The sequence below is a fragment of the Crinia signifera genome, chromosome 7 (assembly GCF_055691185.1).
Source record: "Crinia signifera chromosome 7, ASM5569118v1, whole genome shotgun sequence".
NCBI lineage: Eukaryota > Metazoa > Chordata > Amphibia > Anura > Myobatrachidae > Crinia > Crinia signifera.
The window spans coordinates 86579622-86605686 of record NC_139223.1 but is presented as its reverse complement, the minus strand read 5'-3'; the positions used below and the strand labels follow the sequence as shown (position 1 = coordinate 86605686).

The 26065-nt window shown below is 43.3% G+C and overlaps 1 protein-coding gene across 5 annotated transcripts in view; it reads right to left on the bottom strand.

The window, feature by feature from the left end:
- Positions 1 to 3397: 3397 nt before the first annotated feature.
- The window catches only part of NPRL3 (NPR3 like, GATOR1 complex subunit), an 84472-nt gene continuing 61804 nt past the window's right edge, over positions 3398 to 26065 (bottom strand). For all 5 annotated transcript variants that reach the window (XM_083153424.1, XM_083153422.1, XM_083153425.1 and 2 more), the window contains one exon: positions 3398 to 3639. In XM_083153424.1, coding sequence (XP_083009550.1) covers positions 3474 to 3639 — 166 coding nt within the window. In that variant the 3' untranslated portion in view covers positions 3398 to 3473. The remainder of the gene's footprint in view (positions 3640 to 26065) is intronic.

Here is a 26065-nt window from a genome sequence, read left to right as displayed (position 1 = left end):
TGAAAAAAAGGGCTCTGTCAGGAAGGCAAAAACAGGCTGCGGCGGGAAGGGGTTAAAGCATTTGATTCTGTTCAACATAACAGATTATGTGAATACTGTAGGGAAAGCTGCACAAGTATAGAAAGATCAATATATTGAAATGGGCAAAAGTTATCATAAAGGTACCATAGGAATCATTAATGGCTATTGTTTGGATCATTCTAATACTGAGGATGCAGATGGCTTAAAAAATAAGTGGGTTGTATTTGAAGAATACACCAAACTAAGGGCCTAATTCAGAGTTTATCACAAAAGCAAAATCTTTCTCTTATTGCAAACCATGTGCAGTGCAGGTGAATCAAATATAATGGGAAAAAGAAAAAGTTAGAGATATTATGGGTGCACTCTAGGAATTATTATGTGATCCGTTACACTAATTGAGTAAATTAATTTCTAAAATGTAACGTTTATTTATCTTTTCACTAAAAAGTGATTATTAATTATATATTATTATTAATCAGAATCCGCTTTATTGGCCAGGTATACTTGCGTATACTAGGATTTTTTTTCGGTTTGCTGTGCAGCAGCCAGGTGGGTAACAAGTAGACAACATACAGTATAAACAATATAAAACAGGTGGGGGAACATGTATAGTCATATATAAAGTTATTCCGAGGGGACAACATGTTAGATTATGTGCAAAGGGCTATGGTGCGACTAGACAGTGAGGTGTTCATGAGTTCATGTGTCAGCAGATGAACCGCTTGAGGAAATACCAGACCAGAATTGAGGAGCACAGTACAGACTCCACAATTGCGGAGCAGAAGAGGAACAGAAGCTTCTGTGGGATGTTGAACTTCCTCAGTTGCCTAAGGAAGAATAGCCTCTGCTGCGCTTTTCCAACGATAGGATCAGTGTTGGGCCCCCATTTAAGGTCCTGGGAGATTGTGGTTCCTAAAAACTTGAAGGAGTCCACTAGCGACACCTCACTATCATCAGAGGAACACCAACAGCCTTCTTCCTAAAGTCCACTACCATCTCAACGGTTGTGAGTGGGTTGAGCTCTAGATGGTTGCTGCTGCACTACTGGGCTAATTCGTCCACTTCTTGTCTGTTGGCCGATTCGTTCCCATCATTGATAAGACCAATGACGGTAGGGTCATCGGCGAATTTTATTATTGTTACTTATTGCGCCTCTGAGGTGCAGTCGTTGGTGTACAGGGAGAAGAGCAGGGGTGAGAGTACACAGCCCTGGGGTGCTCCTGTGCTGATGGACCGCACTTGGGAGGTGAATTCCCCCACTTTCACAACTTGCTTCCTATCATTCAAAAAGCCCACAATCCAAGAACACGTAGCTTCAGGGACTCCTAGGCGGAGTAGTTTGGGGTAGAGGATGTTGGGGATGATTGTGTTGAAAGCCGAGCTGAAGTCGACAATATTAATTATATATGTTCACATATTTAGAGAAGTTTAGCACCGCAACTGCTGAAAAGTGAAAAAATAACACACAAGAAAGTGTGATAAACAAAAGAATAATTAAAACGTACTTAAAAGCAAAAGGGAACTACATGTGATCCGCACAAAGGAGCACTCAGTGTGGAATAGACAAACACCTAGGTGAGGCAAATGTAAGATTTAGATTTGGGTGGTGAGTGTTCAAACTTAAATCTAAATTGCAGTGTAAAAATAAAGCAGCCAGTATTAACCCTGCACAGAAACAAAATAACTCTCCCCAAATCTAGCTCTCTACACACTTGCAGTGCACATGATTTTGCCCATTTGAGAAAGATTTTGTGTTCAGCTCTGAATCAGGCTCTATGTTGGGTCATTTGCAAATGGCAAAATAGCTCTCACTACAGTCAGGCAATTGCCACTCTTGGATAGAAAGAGTCTTCCCTAATTTGATACTGTAACGTAGATTTCAAATTCACTGGTGGTGGGCTCAATGCATACCTCTATAGAAATAATTGTACCCCATTTCCACGGACTTGAAAATCTTGTTTTTTTGCACATGAACACTGCAAGCAATTATGGATTTGGTTTTAAATCGCTCAACTTGGGTTTAGTTACCTGTGAATCCTTCCTGCGTACCTAGCAGAGTTTTACACGGATTCAGTATGAAATCCCGGCGGTCGGGATCCCGACAAGGGGGGGACGTGGATCGCCCCCCCTTGCGTGCTCGCTGCGCTCGCCACGCAGCAGGCCCGGTGCCTCGCTACGCTCGGCACGCTAATTTATTCTCCCTCCAGGGGTGTCGTGGACACCCACGGAGGGAGAAAGTGTCAGGATTTCTGCGGTCGGGATTTCTGCGGTCGGGATTCCGGCGTCGGGATTCTGAACGCCGGGATCCCGACCGCCGGTATTTTAACTGCATCCCTTTTACACGGGTGCGCTGCAGAGTAAACAGGTCATCTTCGTCATCCGACCCAGAACTTGTTCAAGGAGAGCCTATTTCCCATCACAATAAGACTAGGTCAGGGGTAGCCAACTCCGGTCCTCGAGAGCTACCAACAGTTCATGTTTTCAAGACCACCTAGCAGGTGCACGCTTTACTCACTGGCAAATTACAAAAGATCCACAGGTCGAGATAATTACTTGTGATTCTGCGAGGAGACCTGAAAAATGTTAACTGTTGGTAGCGCCCAAGGACTGGGTCATCTTCAAGAGCTGCCACTGCACCCATGTGTGCAGTGTGACCGTCACAGATCCGGGAATAACCCGGTTCGGTGCAGTGTTTGAAAGTGGCCCGTCTTTGGCCTGAAATGGTTTTGACCTGTGCTCCAAATTATGGGGACTTTAGTAGAAAATACGTATAACAGACGTGTCTGAAAGAAGACACTTAGGGCCTTATTCTAGTTCACTCTTTCTTACAAAATACTTCTTAGATGGACAAAACCATGTGCACTGCAGGTAGGGCAGATGTAACTTGTGCAGAAAGAATTAGATTTGGGTGGGGTTTTACTTCAAAGTGAGATATATATTGCAGTGTAAATATAAAACAGCCAGTATTTACCCTGCACAGAAACAAAATAACTTACCCAAATCTAATTATCTCTGTACATTTTACATCTGCCCCCCTGCAGTGCACATGGTTTTGTCCATCTAAGAAGGATTTTGTCAGAAAGAATGAACTAGAATAAGGCCCTTAATTATCTTTATATCTTTCTTATTAAGTTTTATGAAACAGGAATAATCAGGTACTGTGAGCTTTGTGTGTTACTTACAATTACTAACATACAATTAAACATACTATATTTTCTATATACATTGCAGACTATGATCAAGGTGTTGTTAAGGCACAGAAATGATGTACAATTTTGCACATCTGAAGACATTATTGACTATCTAGACACAGAACACCCCCTACCCTATAGCTAAATGCTCTGATTAAAGCGGTCTAAATAACTACACATTGTGCTAGTTGCTGAGACCAGTGCTTTAATAAATTAAAATATTTACAACAGTAAAACATTGGCAGCATCATGTACAATGAGTCAAGGAAAGACAGACTGAAAGACAGATATAACTGGATCTTCATGGTTTGTCACAACAAGTACACTCCGGAATTTATCAAACAACATCAAGAGCTGTGATCGTCTCATATTTTCATTGTACATGATCTCTTCAAGATGATGTAGACCTCGGAAATAGTGTAGAAGCCTAAGTGGGAAACAAACAGGTATAAATCACTTGAACGCATGATCATCACAGCCTGGCTGCACAACTTCAGCACCCGGCACAAAGACACCGTTACACTGTAAAATACCTAAACTATACCATGTATAATAAATCTAATAAATACTCTGCCTAAAAATGACTTCAATCTACTTTAGTGTTTTGTTTTTATGAGACCAGTATTCAGGACATTAGAGATACAGAAATGGTTATTTGTTGATTCCATTGAGGAACGTATTCATATATATGATGTTTGACTAATGCATCTACAGAATGCCCATTATGAAGATAAGCTGTACAGATCTTTTAGATACACATCAGTCTCCTTTCAGTGATTCAACTAACAGCACTTGAATTTACTACAGCAGTAAGATGATAAAGAACATAAGGGCAAATTTTATGGTGCTGTTTGTCACAGCCACAGATAATCGGAATCTTTGACCAATCGTTTTAAAACGATAACAGAAATGTACATGCTTGTACTTGTTTCCTAGCAGGGCGCCCAGTTTTCTTACGTACGCTACCATAGCATTGCATCTCATGGGCCATTATAGTGCCGTGCCATGCCATGCGATTTTTTAATGTAATTTATTCACTGCTCTGTTGGCCCTAGGGGATTGCATTGCATCTCCCGAAAAATTGCATGAGATTTTATAGGGTGTGATGCCATGCCATTAGTTATACACTTGTATGACATACAATGAGGTTTTACTGACCCCTCCACTATCCACGCCACCCGGAAGCATGGCGAGCGCAGCAGAACGCGTCCTCCCGACCTTTTCATACCCCCACTATCCCTGTCGGCGTGGAGTTGATTTTATATAGTGTTTTGAGCGCATCGAGCCACCGAGCCCAAAGCATGGCGAGTGCACGCAGAATACATGTAAAGTAATCCGCATTCTGCTCACCATGCTTCGGGCTCGGTGGCTCGCCACATTATATAAAATCAACTCCACACCGACGTGGATAGTGGGGGTATGAAAAGGTCGGGAGGACGCGTTCCGCCGCCGCTCGCCATGCTTCCGGGTTGCGTGGATAGTGTGTGTGTGTGTGTGTGTGTGTGTGTGTGTGTGGGGAGAAGGGGAGGTCAGTGAAACCTCTTTGTGTATCATACGAGTGTATAGCTAATGGCATGGCATCGCACCCTATAAAATCTCATGCAATTTTTTGGGAAGTGCAATGCAATGCAATCCCCTAGGGCCAACAGAGCAGTGAATAAATTACATAAAAAAATCGCATCGCATGGCACTATAATGGCCCATGAGATGCAATGTGATTTTCCTACGGAGAATAGCCCTGTACGCTTACAGCGTACTGGGCGCCCTGCTAGGAAACAATATCAATATCCTTACAAAGAAATAAATAGTAAAAAAGGGGTGAGTTTACCTGAAGGGTAAAAAAAGGGGCAGACTAGATGGGCCAAATGGTTCTTATCTGCCGTCAAATTCTATGTTTCTATGTTTCTAAGTACCTGAATGCTATACCAGGCCATATCAGGGCTGCCATCAGAAATTATGGGTCCCGGGACAGTATTTTAGATCTACACTCTCTAGGTCAGGGATGGGGAACCTTCGGCCCTCCAGCTGTTGTTGAACTACACATCCCAGCATGCCCTGCTGCAGTTTTGGTATTTGGTCATGCTAAAGCTTTTGCAGGGCATGCTGGGATGTGTAGTTTAACAACAGCTGGAGGGCCGAAAGTTTCCCATCAGTGGTCTAGGTCTACAGTCAAAAGGTCAACCACTATTAGTCGACAGGCAAAAGGTCAACATGGAAAAGGTGGACATGCGTTTTTCATTTTTTGGGGGGTTTATGTAGACATAGGTCAGTATGGACACCATTTAAGTGTACCCCGTCCCCTCCCATGGCTCAATGTGCCCTCTATGCTTGGTGCCTCGCTATAATATTCTCCCACCACGCCATAGTGGATGGTAGAGTATGAAATACTGCCTGTCGACACATGTTGGCTCAAAAAAATAATTAAACACTCATGTCTACCTTTTTCATGTAGACATTTTCCATGTCGACCTTTTGACCATGTTGAGATTCTGATGTTGACCTTTTGACCATGTCAACCAATAGTTGTCAACCTCTTGACTGTCAACCTATACACTGTAGATCTAATGACTGGCAAATAAGCAGTGTAATTGCAGATTAAATTGTGTGAAGTATGTATTGCAGTCATGTAATAAGCAATATACTTAAGGGACAACAGCAGCCATTCCATAGTTCCCCGAATCCAGGGTACAGTATATGGTGTCGCAATAGATATATTTTCTTGAAAAGTCATTAATAAAGCAAATATGTTGGTTGTGCATTGCAGACATATTACAGATCAACAGACATAACACTACACAATAAAATCTAGGGCCGGAACCCAATTGCCGATGTAAATTTAATGCACAGCAGAAACAAGCTAAAATAGTTCGATAGTGTATCAGGCTATACCACTATAAAGCAGCATTGGACACTTATAAAATTGAACACTTTTAATTAAAATACAAACAACGGTACGCGTCCTCCGACCTTTTCATACCCCCCACTATCCACTTCGGCGTGGAGTTGATTTTAGATAGTGTGGCGAGCGCAGCAAGCCCGAAGCGTGGCGAGCGCACAAGGTATACATGTAAAGTAATTCATATTTGCTCGCCACGCTTCGGGCTCGGTGGCTCGCCACAGTATCTAAAATCAACTCCACGCCGACGTAGATAGTGGGGGTATGAAAAGGTCGGAGGACGCGTACCGCTGCACTAGCCACGCTTCGGATTGGTGTTGATAGTGGGGGTGGCATTGACAATGGGGGTGCCTTTAACATTGTAAGCACCCATCAGGGTGCTTGCACAATATAAAATTGAATCGTATTGCATGCCGCTATATTGCATGTGATGCGATTGTCTAAGATGCACTACGATCAAAATCGGAGGCGCCGTGCTAGGAAACAAGTACCTATTTTTCTTATGCGATTTGTTTGTATTTTAATTAAAAGTGTTCCATTTTAGTGTCCAGCGCTGCTTTTTATGCTCCTGGGATATTCCCATTAGCATATTTCCTTGTATTTTACTTTTTGTGAGGACTGACTATACTCTAATTAAAGCAGCTGCAATAGAGTAAACATACACTATCAAGCGCTCAGAAACATAACTTTGGTTATTTTCCATCTTGGCTTAAATTACCCATTTTCGGCCAATAACAGGTGGAGTTGGGGATAAATTCCGGGACTCTGCGTTATTCGACGAAAACAGGTCTCCGGCAGTTGATTATTGTGGATTATGCCTTTCGGGCCTGAGGCATTTTAAACATAATCCTGGATAAATGCTGCGTTTCGTGGCTAGTTGGATAGTCCTGGACAAATTAATTTGCTGCAGTAAATTATCCCAACTTATTGGATACCAGTAGAGGACTATTTATTTTTAGTACTATTAGGCATACAGGAAAATAGCACTACTTTTGTACTTACACAATGCAGATCACAGGGTATCCTATAAAAATCATCAAGCTACTGTATATTAACAGTAACAAAACACTTGTATTTTTCTTCAAAAACAAGTTGTAGGATATGACCTCTCCTTGGCGCACTGCTGCCTCTAGTACGTACTAGTCCCTAGTTATCACCAAATAACTAAAACAATAACACAGAAACACAAAAATTGGATTTTCCAAACTGTACGAGGCGCAAAAAAACGTCCAGATGTTTTTCTAGCAGTCAATATTCCATTCGATCTTCCTGACCGTTATTCGATGGATCTCGGGGCAAATCAGGAGAAAGAAAAAAACACCAATTAGGTATGAACTGGGTCAGGAGGTTTTTACTTATGGAGTAAAGTGGGAGAGCATAAACGGGCGTACCCAACTCACAGTGTGGATGGCACTGTACGTGCACGTAGCGGGTACTTGTTCCGTTAATTATAAATCTTCTATGTTTTCCCTCTTGGCTCCCGGTATTGTGTGTACCATACAAAAATAAAATTAAACAACAATGTGTGACTCTGAAAAAATCAATACTGTGTGTATTTTTTGTGACAGGAGAAGAGCTTTGTAGGCGCACCTCACTCACTTATAACAAGAGAGAGGCACACATATAAAGGTTTCTTTTCCAATTTTTTCAATTTTGGTGCATCAGACGTATACACAAGTTAAGTGAAGAATAGTAGGCGTACCCTACTCACGGTAAAAGTAAGATGGTACAAGCCCGTAGCAGGTTCTTTGCCTTTCTTCTCAAATATTTGTGGTGATTATGATTCTCTCCGTCCAATATGTATAAGTATTAAAAAAGAACAAAAAACAATGTGTAGTCTCGTCACCAAACTCTATGTCTCAATAAGAGATCTATAAGGTTGTGAAATAGTTATAGTACCAATAATTATGGTGAAAACCGTGTATATCCGTACCGGGACTCACACTAAAAGGTGTTTTCAGTTTGTGCATAAAGGTATCTTTTGGTGCTCATAAATTGTGAATAGATATCCTTCACCAGATCAAAGAATCTCTGTACCCCATGTGGATGGAATAATCTGAATGTAGATCGTATCGGCGTACCCCGATTTACGATTGAATGGGTGTTTGTACTCCTGTAGCGTTTTCTTTTTGCCCTGAGCTGCTGGTATTGTACTGGGGTATTCTCATCCAGACATATACCCGGAATGTAAAGGGCGAAAAAGAAAAATGATATTTCAGAGTTTTTACCCAAGGAGTGAGCAGCCATCACATCTATCCTATCCAACATTGGATGTATGTATAAACTTGGAAAAAAATTTAAATTTTAATTTTTTTTTGGTATATTTTGTGGTTATTTTATTTTTATTTTTATCTTGTGGATGACCATTGTGGGTCTTACCTGTTGGGACTTGTAACATCCTTTTCATTGTGGTGATGAAGGATTTTTTAAGTGGAAAATAAATGTTTTTTTTTACGGAGGAAATATTGAGCATTTTTTTTGCCTTAGACTATTAAAAAGGAGAATTCCCCCTCCTTGGGTAAAAACTCTGAAATATCATTTTTCTTTTTCGCCCTTTACATTCCGGGTATATGTCTGGATGAGAATACCCCAGTACAATACCAGCAGCTCAGGGCAAAAAGAAAACGCTACAGGAGTACAAACACCCATTCAATCGTAAATCGGGGTACGCCGATACGATCTACATTCAGATTATTCCATCCACATGGGGTACAGAGATTCTTTGATCTGGTGAAGGATATCTATTCACAACTTATGAGCACCAAAAGATACCTTTATGCACAAACTGAAAACACCTTTTAGTGTGAGTCCCGGTACGGATATACACAGTTTTCACCATAATTATTGGTACTATAACTATTTCACAACCTTATAGATCTCTTATTGAGACATAGAGTTTGGTGACGAGACTACACATTGTTTTTTGTTCTTTTTTAATACTTATACATATGGGACGGAGAGAATCATAATCACCATGAATATTTGAGAAGAAAGGCAAAGAACCTGCTACGGGCTTGTACCATCTTACTTTTACCGTGAGTAGGGTACGCCTACTATTCTTCACTTCACTTGTGTATACGTCTGATGCACCAAAATTGAAAAAATTGGAAAAGAAACCTTTATATGTGTGCCTCCCTCTTGTTATAAGTGAGTGAGGTGCGCCTACAAAGCTCTTCTCCTGTCACAAAAAATACACACAGTATTGATTTTTTCAGAGTCACACATTGTTGTTTAATTTTATTTTTGTATGGTACACACAATACCGGGAGCCAAGAGGGAAAACATAGAAGATTTATAATTAACGGAACAAGTACCCGCTACGTGCACGTACAGTGCCATCCACACTGTGAGTTGGGTACGCCCGTTTATGCTCTCCCACTTTACTCCATAAGTAAAAACCTCCTGACCCAGTTCATACCTAATTGGTGGTTTTTTCTTTCTCCTGATTTGCCCCGAGATCCATCGAATAACGGTCAGGAAGATCGAATGGAATATTGACTGCTAGAAAAACATCTGGACAGTTTTTTGCGACTTGTATTTTTCTTGCACTATTCATTTTCACCACACTGAATGCAAACATCAGAATGTCTAGGCTAGTACATGTAGTGTCCCTTTAAGTGCTCTGTGATGTAGATATTTTGCTTGCGGTGTAATAAAAGTCTGTATTACCCCAGCTTTAGCGATGTTGCAGATGTTATGTAGTACATAACATAAATGTTGTGTGCCATTTGCAGCTGTGAACACTCTTCCTACACTCAGTACAGAAGGAATATCAGCCAGTAACCACTGTATTTTCATAATTACTGGGTGGAAACATTGTTTTGGGAAAAGTGATGTTTGCTTTGCTTTTATTTTAGGATTATCTGCCAGCAACCATCCTCAGGGGAATAGGATTGTTTAAAGAGTAACGAATTCAGGACTTTAGCTTGTGGGATTTTCCATATCCCTAGGATATAACAGATGTCTACCAATGGCTGTTTTATGAAACTAACAGCTCAGTTATCTCCTACAATTAAGAATGACCTATCCCCCACACCCACCAACTACACTGGAGAACAAAGATTATATAAATACAATTTTTGTTGTTTAGCAGAAAATCGGCAAAATAAAACTGAAGCTAAAAAGTAATTTTAATAACTCTATGAGATAATAAAACCAGTGCATTAACAGCTCTAGGTGACTTCAAACAAGTTTAAAGCAACAACAAAAAGAGAACTTTCCACTAATATCCCTTTCACACCAGCCTAAATTCCCGGGTTGGGTCCGGGAACAACCCGGGACTAGCTCTGGTGTGAAAGGTTCCAGGGACAAATTCCCGGGTTAATTTGCCAGCAATTCAACCCTGCTATGTAGCAGGGTTGCTCCCGGGTCCTTCCAGGGTTACTGGCTGGTGTGAAATGTGCAGGGACATGTCCCTGCTTCCCGTGTTGCCTCTGCTAGTTCTGATTTGCTAGCAGGGCAACTTCCTGTTGTGGTGGACACTCACAGACATGCCCAGAGACAGAATACAGTGTGCAGGTTCTGTGGCACCACAGACCCCAGAAGTTAAATTTAACCCCTGAAAGCCTGCAATGTGGGCCATGGGTCAAATGACGCGATCGTGTCATTTTAGCCCCATCCACCATAGGGCAATGCCTGAAATAATGGCATTGCCCGGTGGGGGCGTTGCTAAAATGACGCATTTGCTCTGACCATGCCCCCAAGCTGTTGCTCTGACCACTCTCCCCTCTTGTGGATCTGACCCCGCCCTCCCCCTATTTACTACTGGCGGTGGCCCAGAAAGTAGGCAAGTATGTAGAAATACAGTGGATGGGGAACATAGGGGTAGATGTATGAAGCAGTGATATGGGAGGAGAAGTTATAGATGTTACTTCAGTGCTGCAGTCCAGTTGCCATGGCCTCTTCATACTTATCACTGCGTCATACATCTACCCCATAGTCCCCTATCTTGCCATTCGGCTAGGGTTACCACCATTGTTTAGAGAGATTCCCGGACAGTGGCCCGCCCCTTGACACACCCAAAGCCCAACCCTTGACCCCCCCTTTTTGCACTCTTTACGCTTTAATTCTATTCATGGTTTTGCACACCGTAATGTCACTTACACGTTCCTTCACACTCCGTAATGCCCATACACATTATGCCACACACTGCGATGTCCATTACTTGTTACGCCACACACTGCAATGCCCATTACATGTTATGCCACACACCGCGACACCCATTACACATAATGCCACACACTGTGATGCGCTATACATGTTACGCCAGAACTAGACAAATGTATCTAAAATAGGGACAGTGCGCACCAAAGGCGAGCTGCAAAAATGTACACCGTACTGCCTAGTACACGTCCCACACCCATTACATATTATACCACATGCCATAATGCCCATTACATGTTATGCTACACACCGTAATGCCCATTACACATTATGACACAAGTCGTAATACCTATTACATATTATACCACACACCATTATGCCCATTACACATTATACCACACACCATAATGCCCATTACACATTATGCCACAAATTGTAATGCTCATTACATATAATACCATAAGCCGTAATGCCTATTACATCATATGCCAAATATGTGCTGCTTACCTACATGCTCTTTGCTATGTGTTTCATGCTCGATGCCAGGGGTTACTTACTCATTGCCAAGGGGAGTGAGATGCTTGTTTACATGGGGGAGGTGAGGGTGACAGCAGCAGGCAGATAACATAGAGCAGGTCTGTAATTAGGCTGCAGGTTATGTCACAGGCACAGGACAGCCTCAGAATCACACAGCTAGCCTGCCTGTGCTCGAGCCTCTAGATCAGGCAGCACTACAATTAATCGGAATGGGGCCAAATGTTCCCTGTTCCGAGGGGATTAGATCACCTGCAATGTTTGGATTTCAACATCCAGTATTTCCTCCATACTTTTTCTGTGACATCACTCATCATACAGGAACAGCAAAGCGAGAATATTAAACCTCTGCACTGCACGCAGCTAGCCTGCCTGGGCTGGAGCCTCTAGAGCAGGCAGCACTACACACTGCACATTTCACTTCCCCTGCCAGTTGCTACTTACTAGTAGTCTCAGTCTGTTGTTATGGGGTGGCCGGGAGGGCAGAGGCACACAGGGATTGGCAGTGGTTGCCACTGGGCACAGACAAACTACCCCTGCCCCAGTGTCCTTGAGGAACTTCTGCCTTCTGCGCATGCCCGGAAAGAGCCGGCCACTGTGGATTATGCAGTACTTTCGCACAGGCTGATTCACGAACCGGGCCGGCTCTAGGCTGCACGCACACACAGTGTGACATCTTTCAGTAACAGGCACAAGCGAGTGGTGCGAACTTGAGCTGCTGCAATCATCATACTAGTGAGCAGCGCGGCGTCCACGGTCGGATGACAGTTGGACCAGACAGTAGACTACAGTGAGGTGACGGCTGTCGTGTGCCTTGTTCCCGGACTTTGTATAGTCCGGGAACGCCACCCGCCTGGACTTCAGGCTTAATTACCGAACTGTCCGGAGTAATCCTGGATGGGTGGTCACCCTACATCTCGGCACTTAAGATCAAAGGAACCCAATCTTTCAAACTGTGTGTAACCTTACCAGTTAATGTCTGGTGATCTTGTGTGATCACCGGACAATAACCTCTACACTGCAGAAAACATTAGGACCAGAATGGGTGGGGGTCTCCCCATCCAGGCATCAATAAGTTCTGGGATACCTTCATCTAAATAGATTGATAAGGCCTTAAGTAGTTATAAGGTGTGAGAAGAACATAACAATTGTACTTCTTTTAGGTAAGTATGTGTAAGTGTGTTAGAGCCAGATTTATTTATTTACAGTTTCTTATATAGGGCAGCAGATTCTGTTGTGCGTTACAATAGTAGATGTACTAAGCTTGAACAGTAATAAAATGGAGAGTGATAAACCACCAACCAATCAGCTCCTACCTGTCTTGTCACAGGCTTGGTTTGAAAAATTGGTTGGTGGCTTATCACTCTCAACTTTTTAAGGCTTAGTACATCTCACCTTAGTGTGTATGGGTGTTTAACAAACTGTACTTTAATGGTGTGCATGTCCAGTGTTTATTGTAGTATTTGTTTTACAGTAGGAACTACAGGTACCATAGTGCCCTTTATGCCCCACATGCTAGTACTTGTGATACTCCAAGTACCAGCATGTTGAGAAGCTTGCTGGAACCTGTAGTTCCACAGGTGAAGCACAATATTAAATCTTACTTTTACACAATATTGCTATGAACTCAGCACCCACCGCCCAGGACTGCCAGGTATAGCACTGGGCTTCAGCCATGATAGCTTAGAGGGGGAACCCAACCAGAGCTAACTAGTTGGGGGGTTTAATGCTATGGACACAAGGACTTGTATAAACATGTCCCCTGGCTGTGCTATAGTGGTGCCCGATGTTGGTTTAAAAAATATGGGGCACCTTTTATGTGTGTCCCTCCCGTATTTTTTGAACCGGTACTGGTCCAAGAGCATGGTGCGAGTTCTTTTAATACAAGGGGACCTCAAGTCATTTTTTCCCCCTGATTTTTTTTAGAAACAGCACTGGCTATTCTTAAAGGACTAATAACTTAAATGGCAAAAGCAGATTGTTTTTCCTAAAAAAAAAATTTTTAGCTTTAAAAACAGGGGCTTGCTCACCAGAATCACACTCATGCCTGCATCTTACCTAATTCTGAGCATTTTTTTTATAAAGTGATTTGGGCCTTAAGTAAGAGAATCTAATTCTACTTGTAAAGGCTCTGAAAGGGTCATGTTACACAGCACACAGGGTAGTTCGCCTTGACAGCTGACTTTTGTATAAGGCAAAAGAACAGGAAGTAGAAGACAGTTACAGGCATGCATTCGTGGGGGTTGCGCTTCTGGAAATAGGCAGTACTATTAATATTAGCATTTTAAACATGTATGACAGGTATATTTCACAGAAGCATATGAAGTTCAGTAGGAAATACAGCAAGCTAATCTTTAACAAAACTCAGTTTCATTCAACATGCATGGTCTCTGTAAGGAAATGGAGTGCACTGGGTCAACTGTTTCCTTATGTATAAAAATGAAAGTCCTTGCAGTACATATTGTCTACCACCAGATGGCTCCTTGACAGAATGGTACTATGGATGGCAGTGGAAACAAAAATATATAGCCAATGCTATGCTATTAAACCACCAGGTTTACTTCCAAATCCGGATCATGCCCACTATACAATGCATGCAATACATTCCGTGCTGGAACAATATCTTGTTCAATATATCACATAGGGAGTACCCAGCTTAACCTTTTCCTAAAGCAAAGGATGTGTTGACTAGACTGTGGACTTACTTAGCAAGCCCTGATCAGCCATGTAACCGCAACTAATACTCTTAATTCATTAACAATACCTTCAGAGCGTGAATACAGCCAGAGGAAAATATACAATTAGCCTTGCTTATTGCCAGCTAATTATTGGAGTAGCCTGGTACGCCATGCAGCAAGCCATGTTGCTGCAAAGAGGAGCATAGCAACATCTGTATCTTTAGTCTTTGCAACATGTCTGCTAAACCCAGTTATTGTGGAGTGATGAGACAACAGCGTCACTTTGCTATGTGACCACAGTCTTGTCTGTTCATTATCTTCACATGTAACGGAAAAAAGTTTACACATAACAGAAGTTGTTTTCAACAGTATGGTTTCCTTTTTGTCATAGCCCTGTTTTATCATCTTTTTCCTGCTCTTAGTACATTTTCCTTTAAGGAGGCGATGCCAACACCCCAATATACAATGCACTGTCACTATTGATGCTAGACAGAGACTGTAATGCGTCTCAGTGTGTACACAGAAGTGTTGTTTTAGGAGACTCAGACTGATACTGGCAGACGTATCTTTAGCGCGAGATGATAAGGTTTTGTCTCTTTGAAAGAAGACTAAAAGCAAACACATTAACCACTGACAAAATAACAGTGGATAAATAGCTACATTGGTATATGTGTCTGCCTGCAATACTAAGAGCCCACCAGAATCACTGCATGGGCAGAAACAATAAAACCACGTGCAATTCTGTAATAAATGTATTACAGAATATTCCTCAGGACTAGTATACTCATTGTTTTATATTTAATACCAAATACTAGCTAAGGACATGCCGCCTACATGAATTTTATGATTCAATTCCTTCACCACTGAACGGACATAAGGGGTTATTCAGACATGATTTCTGCTGTATGTACAAGCAGAGCCTTCAGAGACACCACACAGACAGAGTGAGAACCCAACCTGTGCAAGTCTGCGAATAGAATCAGGCTGATTGTGCCCGGAGCTGACTTCACAGACCCTCCTTGACAACACATGGGTACGCCTGCATTTTTCTGACACACCCAGAAAATGTCCCGTTACCATCCACAAATGGCAGCTTCCTGTCAGTCAAGATACGAGCAGAATACAAGCAAAAAGCAAGGATTATACTCACGATAATACCTTTTCTTCGGAATACTTCATGGCAGCCATTACATTGGGTTCATCCCTCTCTCTCTCTCAATTAGACAGGTAGTTTTTTTCCCCTAGGACCAGACTCCTCCTCTTCCATATGCTATATAGCCGAGCACCTCCCCTCTGACCATAGTCTTTTGAATGTCTCCGCCCAGATCCTAGGGAAAAACCAGAAACAGGGAGGGCTAAAAATTATTAGGCTGCCATGAAGTATTCCAAAGAAAAGGTATTATCGTGAGTATAATCCTTGCTTTCTCCTTCATACTTTATGGCAGCCATTACATTGGGATGTACCAAAGCAGTAGGGAGGGCAATACAATACCTTAAGACAAGGCTTGCCTCAGGACTTCACCTCCAAACCGCACTTCTGCCACATCCAGGGCATAATGCTTAGAAAATGTGTGCAGAGACGACCACGTGGCTGCCTGACATATTTCTCTGGCTGACACATTCGCCTCTCTTGTCCATGATACCGACATTGCCCGTGTGGAGTGTGCTTTAATACCTTCCGGGACCGGACGACCTACTTTCCTGTAGCAAAACGAAATAACATCCTTAAGCCATCTTGAGATCGTCTGTTTCGCCGGCACGAATCCTTTCTTCGCCCCTTGCGGAATCACAAACAGATTCTCCGACTGTCTGAAACCTGCAGACCTGTCCAAATAAATTTTAATGGCTCTGACCACGTCCAACGTGTGTAACTTTTCTTCTCTTTTATCTGACGGGTTGGGATAAAAACAGGGTAATATAATTTCTTGATTCAAGTGAAAAGAAGATACCACTTTTGGCAAAAAGGAATGCTTAGTCTTTAAGACTACTTTGTCTTGAAAAATCTTCAAATATTGATCCTGTATACATAAAGCTTGGAGCTCTCCGACTCTTCTGGCCGAGGTGATTGCCACCAGGAAAGCTACTTTCCAAGTCATAAACTTGAGGCTTGCTCTATCTAATGGCTCAAAAGGAGCCAACATGAGACCATTTAAGACCAGATTAAGATCCCATTGTGGAATCATAGAACGAATCCTCGGACGAATCCTCTTGATCGCCTGAAAAAACCTTTTCACCAGACTGTGATCAGCAAGTCTTCGGTCCAACAGGACACTTAACGCTGATATGTGCACCTTCAGTGTAGACCCAGCTAGCCCTTTGTTGAAACCGTCACATAGGAATTGCAGCACCTGTGATATATTCGCCTTTGGAAACTGAAACTTTCCTTTGGACCAGTTAGCAAATATTCTCCACACTCTGTAGTAAATTTTGGACGACACCTTTTTTCTAGCCTGAAGCAGTATCTCAATCACTTCTGGCGACAAATGTTTCCTTCTCAGCTGCTGCCTTTCAATTTCCACGCCGTCAACGACAACTTCTGAGGATCCTGACATGTGACTGGTCCCTGGGAAAGGAGATCCACCGAGACTGGCAGGAACAGGGGCTCTGCTACTGCCATACTCTCCAGCATCGGAAACCAAGCCCTTCTGGGCCAGAATGGCAGGACTACTATTACCTGACACCTCTCTGTCCTGATTTTCCACAACACCCTGTGAATGAGGGAGAAAGGTGGGAACACATAAGCTAGAGCATGGTCCCACTTCTGCGACAGGGCATCGATCCCGCACGACCCCTGCACTTGGTACCTTGAGAAGAATCGAGGAACTTTTTTGTTGGTCGATGATGCCATGAGGTCTATTTCTGGCATGCCGAAGTGCTCTACTATTAGCCGAAAGACCGATTGCTTTAGTTCCCATTCGCCTGGAACTAATGTACTGCGACTCAAGAAGTCTGCCACTTGGTTTTCCTCTCCTGGAATATGCAACGCTGAGATGGACTGCAGGTTTGCTTCGGCCCAGGACATTATGTTCTCTACTTCGTCTAGCAACACTCGACTTCTTGTACCCCCTTGGCGGTTGATATAAGAGACCGTTGTGATGTTGTCTGAGAACACTCGGAGATGAGCACCTTTGATATCTTCCGCAAAGAATTTTATTGCCAGCCATACTGCCCTTAGCTCTCTGTGGTTTGAAGACCATTCCCTTTCTAGCCTTGACCACTTTCCTTGGCACGACTTGCCCAACCCGTGAGCTCCCCAACCGGAGGCGCTGGCATCTGTAGTTATTACTACGAACGTTGGACTCTCCAGTGCCCCTCTTCTTTCTCTGAGAATTCCAAAACTCCACCACGCCAGAGACTCCCTTACTGCGTTTGGGATTTTTATTTCCTGATCCAATGACACGTGGTTTTTGGAAAATCTCAGGAGGAACCACTGCAGTGGCCTCATCCTCCATCTTGCCCACGGGATTACTTCTACTGCTGAGGCCATCATCCCCAGTAGACTCATTGCAGCTCTCAGGGATATGTGCGGATCGTTGCGAATAAGTGTAACCAACTGGTGGATTTTTTCGCACCTTCTTTCTGAAAGGGATATTTGGAAGGTCACTGTGTCCACTAGAATACCTAGAAACTGGATGCTTTGAGAAGGAGTAAGACGACTTTTCTCCCAATTGATCATCCATCCGTGATCTTGGAGAAACCTGACCGTGTAATCTCGGGCGATAACACTTTCCTCCTCGGAACGTGCTGCTATCAGAATGTCGTCTAGATACGCCCATCACATAACCTTCTGTCTTCTTAGTCTTTCTACTAAAACGACCAACACCTTCGTGAAGACTCGAGGGGATGAAGTCAGACCGAATGGCAGGCATGTAAACTGAAAATGCTTTTCTCCTACGGCGAACCTCAGATATCTTCTGTCACCTGGAAATATCGGGATGTGAAAATACGCATCTTTTAGATCGATTGCCACTAGGTAATCTTCTTTTATGATGCCCATCAGAATTGACTTGGCAGTTTCCATGTGAAACTTCTTCTTTTTTAGGCGGTCGTTTAGATTCCTCAAGTCGAGGATAGTTCTGAACCCGCCTGATACCTTGCTTATCACGAACAAACGGGAGTAATATCCCAGCCCCCTTTCTGTTTCCGGGACTTCTTCTACCGCATTCGTGTCGATAAGTGCTTGCAAACTTAACTTTAAAACCTCTTTTTCTGAGTCTAGCAGAGGCATTCTGGAACTCAAAAACTTCGCCAATCTTAGCCTTGAAAGGAACTCTAAATGATAACCTTGAGTCACTATTTCTAGTACCCATTTGTCTGAAATATTTTGCTCCCATAAATGAGCAAACTGCAGAAGCCTTCCTGCTACTGCAACTTGCTCCACGGGGCACCTGACGTCACTGCTTTTGACTTGTGCCAGAGCTTTCACCTCTTTTCTTGATGTATTGACGAAAAAAAGCACGCGTAGTACCAGAAGTGTACCTGACGCGAAACGGCCTACCCGGCCTGTATGATCTGGCTTACCTAAATGATTGCCTGCTGGAATAGGACTGAAACCTGCCCCTTTTATCTTGAGGCAACCTCACAGATTTTCCACCCGACATTCTCTGAATCATGAGGTCGAGTTTACTTCCAAATAGAAAGGCACCTTCATATGGAAGTGTTGCAAGCTTATTCTTGGAATGCGAATCTGCCGCCCAAGATTTCAACCAGAGTGCCCTTCTGGCCACAACCCCTGAGGTCAGCGACTTGGCAGAGAAATCCAAAACGTCTAAAGACGCCTCACAGACGTAGTCTACAGCCATCTGAATATGCGCCAGACTTTTGCTCATCTGATCCCGAGATGCTCTGTCCTGCAAGTCATCCTGCAACGCTGCACACCAGATTCTTAGGGCTCTGGAAAGGGAAGCAATGGCTACCCCTGATTTCATTGACACCGAAGCTGATCAGTGTAATCGCTTTAATGCACCTTCCATTTTCTTTTCCATGGGGTCCCTTAAGGACGCCCCATCCTCCAATGGAATGGTCGTACGAGTGGTGACTTCCGATACAGCTGCATCTATCTTAGGGATGCTACTCCATTTCAAAAAGTCCTCATCTTCAATAGGAAACATCTTATCGATCCTTTTAAAGGACCCCACTCGTTTATCTACGCCACTCCACTCTTTAATCAATATGTCCTTGACAACTTTATGGACCGGGAAGCACCTGCCCTTCCTTGATCTGTCCTCAAACAGAGTGTCCAGCTCTGTCTTCACCGGTTGCTTGTAATTCAGAGTCTTATAGAGGTTTTTTTTTACAACCTCTACCAACCCTGAATCAAACATCCGCTCCTCTTCAATAACTTCCCCTGACTCAACCGAGGAACTACCTGAGGCATTATTATCAGACCCCAGTATGACTGATCCGCCATCATCATCCAGATCCAAACTGGTCTGTGACCTAGATCTTTTGGTAGAGAACTCCTTCTTAGATACAAAGTTCTTCTCCATCCACTCTCTAAGCTCGGATATCTGATTAGACACAGAAGCAGCTTCTTTTTTCTGCAGACAATTCCTGCACAACACATCTTCCCCAGTAAATGACTTGTCGCATTCAGGGCATATCTTATCCAATTTTTTTTTTAGCAGATTTCTTTCTAGCAATCACAGGCACACTAAAACGACAAAAAGAATAACTAACTTTTCCTAACTCAGCAGAAGAAAATAAAGAACCAGTCCTCACAGAGGACTCACCTGGGCAGCGGTATGTTAGGTTTGGGAGAGGCATCTTCCATGGTGCAAAGCGCAGCACACAGTACACTCCTGATTCCTGCACACACAGCAGCAGCAGCGCCGGTTACACCGGCCAGGCGCTTTAAATACCGGCACTTCCGGTATTTGGAACGCACGCGGCCTGCTGTGGAACGCAGACCGCGTGCAGGTGCGCCGGAAGTGCGCGTCACCTCACTCCGGCGCTCACCGCCCAGCGCAGGCATAAACATACGCTGGGACCAGTGAACACGCCAAACATGCTGCCGCCGCTTCTCCCCCTGCTCAGGACAACACCACACACGCGCCCAGCCACCGCTACTCGGGCATACCACCTGGTGAGTCCAATACACAAGCCACTGTGTACCATTTATCTAAGGGTTTTTTACTGGCACCGCCAACCCTAGTATAGAGCAGAAGATCCATGCCACCGGCCCGGATCAAACACAGGGTAAGGCACCGCCACCCTCACTGCCAGGTTAAATATATATCTCCTACACTAATCTAACTACCTGTTACAGACAGAGGAGACAGGAAAAAGACTATGGTCAGAGGGGAGGTGCTCGGCTATATAGCATATGGAAGAGGAGGAGTCTGGTCCTAGGGGAAAAAAACTACCTGTCTAATTGAGAGAGAGAGAGAGAGAGAGAGGGATGAACCCAATGTAATGGCTGCCATGAAGTATGAAGGAGAAAATACTGATAGTTTCTCAAGGCGCTCCTCACTCTAAAGCAGACATTCTGAGCTTGAATGGGAGAGGAATCAACTCCAAATCACGATCATCTGTCCCTTGTAAACAGGTTACCATACAGGAGAGTATAGAAATATGCCTCCAATAGTGAAATACCGTTTTATTCTATTCCAAAGATACAATTTAAAAATACAATATGGGTGCATGTAGTGGACTCTCACCAGAATCATTTGTCCACAGAACTGTAGACAAGAACAGCAAAAGATGGAAAACCACAGGCGTCCCTGGATGCTGGATATTGATGTTATTCCTGGTGGTAGGTCCTCTGTGTGCAAGTCCCTGCTCCAACGCGTTTCAAACAAAGTTTGTCCTTTCTCAAGGCATAGAGACTAAATCCCATAGGAGGGTATTTATACACCTCTGTCCACTTACCTCCGCATAATCTAATTCCAGACATGGAACTACTAACCATCTAAAACACATACATTTCCTGTATACAAGCTTAAATCCGGTTCCAGGTTTTGCGAGTAAGCTTCTCCCTCACATGTTTTTTAATTTAGGCGCCGAGTCTCCCTGCCGGAAGTACGCCACATCCGTCCCGTAGTGAATGTCCTTTGCCGTATAACCGGAAGTTCCTTGTGTTCCACTTCCGCAACGCCGGAAACGGCGTGCGTTCCATTGCCGCATGGCCTGAAGTTCCTTGTGTTCCGCCGCCATTTTGCCGGCGGTGGTGAATACAATACAACCGGAGTCCATCATATGTGGGAGAATCCGAAAGAAACAAAGTTTGCTACAAAGTTGGCAAAAAAGGTAATGAATATGATATACCAATATAAAACACTAATTCCGAATGGTCTAAACCAGTTCCCAAACTTTTTTAGTTAAAGGCACCCTTTGGGTCTCTAAGATTTTTTGAAGGCACCCTCAAGCCAAAATAATAACCAAAGTGTCCCTTTTTATTAAGTAGTTGGGTAAAAATTAGATTAGTATTTGGATTAGGGAAAAAAAATACTTATTTTTTTGCAAAAAGGATGGTGGAAGGGTTACAAAAACTACCACTCCAAATACTGCCAAACATCACCAACCATGACTTACTGGCAGTATTTGGAGTGGCAGTTGGTGTAACTTCTACAGTATCTGAATTTTGGACTGCGCTAAAGCCACCCCTCTGGAGCCACCACTGAGGAGGAGTGGAGAAAGAGATAAATGTAGAACAATGAGAGAGAGAGATAATTGGAGAATGAGGGGCGAGAGAGATGGAGAGCACAAAGAGAGAGATGGAGAACAGAAAGAAAGAAATGGAGGGCGGAGGGAGAGAGAGAGAGAGAGAGAGAGAGAGAGAGAGAGAGAGAGAGAAAGAAAAGGAGCAGAGAGCAGAGGGAGAGAGATTTGGAAAGCGGAGAGAGATAGAGAAGTGAGAGAAATTGTGGAAAGAGAGACACACACAGGCATCACTGTGTGTATATATCTCTACTCCCTCCCAGTACAGATATGACTGTGTTCCTTTTAATCCCCTCCCCTCCCCCCATGGCACTCCAGGGCTTAGGGGGGATGTCACAACTTCACTCTGGTGTTTTTAATCTTTTTATGTATGTGTATACCGTTCACGGTTTTAATTATTTTCCTCTTCTTTCTGATTCTCCCACATATTAAATTATGATGGACTCCGGTTGTATTGTATTCACCACCGCCGGCAAAATGGCGGTGGAACACAAGGAACTTTCGGCCATGCGGCAATGGAATGCACGAGGTGTATAAATACCATCCTATGGGATTTAGTCTCTATGCCTTGAGAAAGGACAAACTTTGTTTGAAACGCGTTGGAAGCAGGGACTTGCACACAGTGGACCTACCACCAGGAATAACATCAATATCCAGCATCCAGGGAGGCCTGTGGTTTTCCATCTTTTGCTGTTCTTGTCTACAGTTCTGTGGACAAATTATTCTGGTAAGAGTCCAATACATGCACTCATATTGTATTTTTAAATTGTATCTTTGGAATAGAATAAAACGGTATTTCACTATTGGAGGCATATTTCTATTCTCTCCTGTATGGTAACCCGTTTACAAGGGACGGATGATCGTGATTTGGAGTTGATTCCTCTCCCATTCGAGCTCAGAGTGTCTGCTTAAAATAAGTGGACTACAACAGATGGTACGGTTCCCCACTTGGGGATTCTCTCTTTCAAAGTCCTTATAAAATTGGGATATCACCCTATGTATATTTTCTCTCTTTTTTCCATGTACACTGAGAAATGATCAGTAGGGAGTACAGGATATAAACAGAATTTAGAGTGAGGAGAGCCTTGAGAAACTGTCAGTATTTTTTGCTTGTATCTATATGTGTGTATATGTGGTGACATTAACTGTACAGTGTGAGGCAGCCCCTAGCGCATTCATTTATTCCTAAAAACAAATCTACAGTACGAGCAGAATGCAACTTTAAAAAAGGCCGCTTTTTTCCATGGTATGGCCTCCGCATCGCGCTACGATTCATAATAATGCGCTGTCATTTGATAATCAATCATCGTGAGAATTTGCACAACAGCAATCAGCTCTAAATAACCCCTATAATACAGAATAGCCACTCCAGTGCAGGACCTTCAGAACACTTACCCTAAATGTCCAGTTGCTGCCCACTTATACCCACTTAGCAAGTGTATGTGCGGCTGAGACGGTTATGACTTTATATCACCAAGAGTTGCTCAAAGTGGAGTATGCTGGGCTATGGAACATGCGTAATGCTAAAAATTACAGCATACAAGTAAAAAGGTCATAGCATTAACTGCAGAATCTCCTCTAGTTCTTCCGAAGACTTCCTTTTGTGAACATTATGGAGAACATTATTCTGCATACTGTTATTGATGGAAATTTACGATCCACTCTTCTAGCTTTATGATCTTGCATTCCGCATCAACAGAACTATGTAGCACAATGCCGGCCGCTCATGTTCTCTTCACAGAGTAGAACATCTAGTTTGAGGATCTGGAGCCTGATTCAGGTCCCAACGTACCCATGTTCGGTACAGGTCCTGTGTTGTCCGTAGCATAATGGCTGCAGAAGTTGATTGACAGCATGCATCACTGCATGCAGGAGGCATCTAATTATACCAGATGCATTGCTGCTGCTTCCCTTGAACCCTTGTACTCTCCAATCACATCTGATTCAGGCCTATGGTTTCTAAGTAATGTTGAAGATAAGGAAGAGACCAGATATGATATGGATCACGATTTACAATATGTACAGTATGTACTCAATTTAAATTATACCCTGGGTAGTTGATCCCAAAGATAAAGGTAGTCATAGTGGAATAACACAATACAAGACTACTCCTAGTGTATTTATGCTATTGTCTGCTTTACATAATATATAGCAACTGCAAACTAATACATCACCTAAACATTATTTCATTGAGTGCTTTGGCTGGATACTCAGAAACAGGGTTGTACAATTCTGCATTCACTCTTATAGTTTACATTTCGTGAGAATGTCAAATCATTTTTCAAACTCAAATATACATTATCGCCTGTTAATAATGACAGCATTCTGAGTTGCTGTTGTTTAAAAAACCTGTGAGATGTTCTGTATCCTCTGCTGTAATATCACAGCTGCTTTCCCCAGCCTTAATATAGAAGAAAAGCAGGAGTGAGGCCTTGTTCTATTATGATAGTAAACAGAGCTCTACAACACACATAGCGATTTACAGGCTTTTATAAGGGATTCTCTCTAGATCGCTTAGAAAATGCCCCTATATTGCTCCATGTGTAGGGGCATGGCGATAGCGATGCATGGTCCTGCCTGTCGCCATTGTCGGGCGATTAACATCCAGAACGCTTGATAAATCTGGTTAATCGCCGGGGTCAAGGCCAGTGTTCTCACTATGCAGCACTGCGTGCCGAGCATTACTGAGTGTTCTGAGCAATCTAGTATCACTCACAATGCTCTTTCAGCACATCTCCCCGTGTGTAGGCCCCATTACTGGTGCAGTCTTCTGCTTATTGAGGCATCCCAAATAACCCTCTTACAGAAACGGAGCGATGGACTGCTCAAATATCTGTGCCGTCAAGTGCCAACATCCAGGTTATGAGTAGAACTGGGATACCTCTAATCTGTATTCTTATTCTTTGTGGTCTACTGTATCTTAGAAGCAGGCTACCAAGGTTGAGAAGACAATAGAAACAATATATAATTGATAACAAATGTAATGTAGGCCTTCTGAGACTGAAGGGACCAGATTGCCCACTACAGATTTCTGTACAACCAATAGTTGCATATTCACTGGTTATGCAGCATTGACTTGTCCTTACTTGGCAGGCACAAGCATCAAATAACCATAGTGCAAATCTCACCTGCCATAGGGAACTGGTTATGTACGCAAAGCATAGGCAGTTTTGGGGTATCAAAAAAATGGGTCTGATTCTGGTTAACTCGGTAAGCTGCGAGTATCACAGCTTACCGAGTGCCAGAGAGCTCGCCCTGCCAAATACCCACCATGCGTAACGAAGACACAACCGATCGCATGCCGTCGCTGCAGGAGAAATCATTCGATGGACCCCGACCATCAAATTATTTCACCTGCCTTCGCAATTAAAAGTCAGTGCAGACCGACTTATTTGCGGCTGCCGGGACGAATGAGGTCAGCCGCCCGCCCCCTGCATACTTCATCCTGCTCGCATTCCCATGGGAATGCCCATGGGTGACACCCAACCCCTTCTCCATCCGCCCATGCGAATAGCTCGGTGACTATGCAAGTCGCTTACGCGGTTTGCAAAGGTGACCTGCACATACGCATAAAAGATCATTCGCATGTGCAGTCCCCCAATTATCGGAATGGGGCCGAATGTTTCCCGTTCCGAGGGATTAGAATCACCGGCAATGTTTGGATTTCAACATCCAGTATTTCCTCCATATTTTTTCTGTGACATCACTCATCATACAGGAACAGCAAAGAGAGAATATAAAACCTCTGCCCTGACTACAGAATGCTAATTCCATGTTCATGCTATACAGTATGGGTACTTCTTTACTTTCACGGCGCCACTAGATAGGACAGATAGGACAGATAGGACAGATAGGACAGATAGGATAGGATACGATTTGTATGCGATTTGACATAAGATATCGCATAAGATATAGGATAAGATTTACTATCCATTTCATTACCCCACTATCCACTAGGGCGTGGAGTGAGAATAGAATAGTGT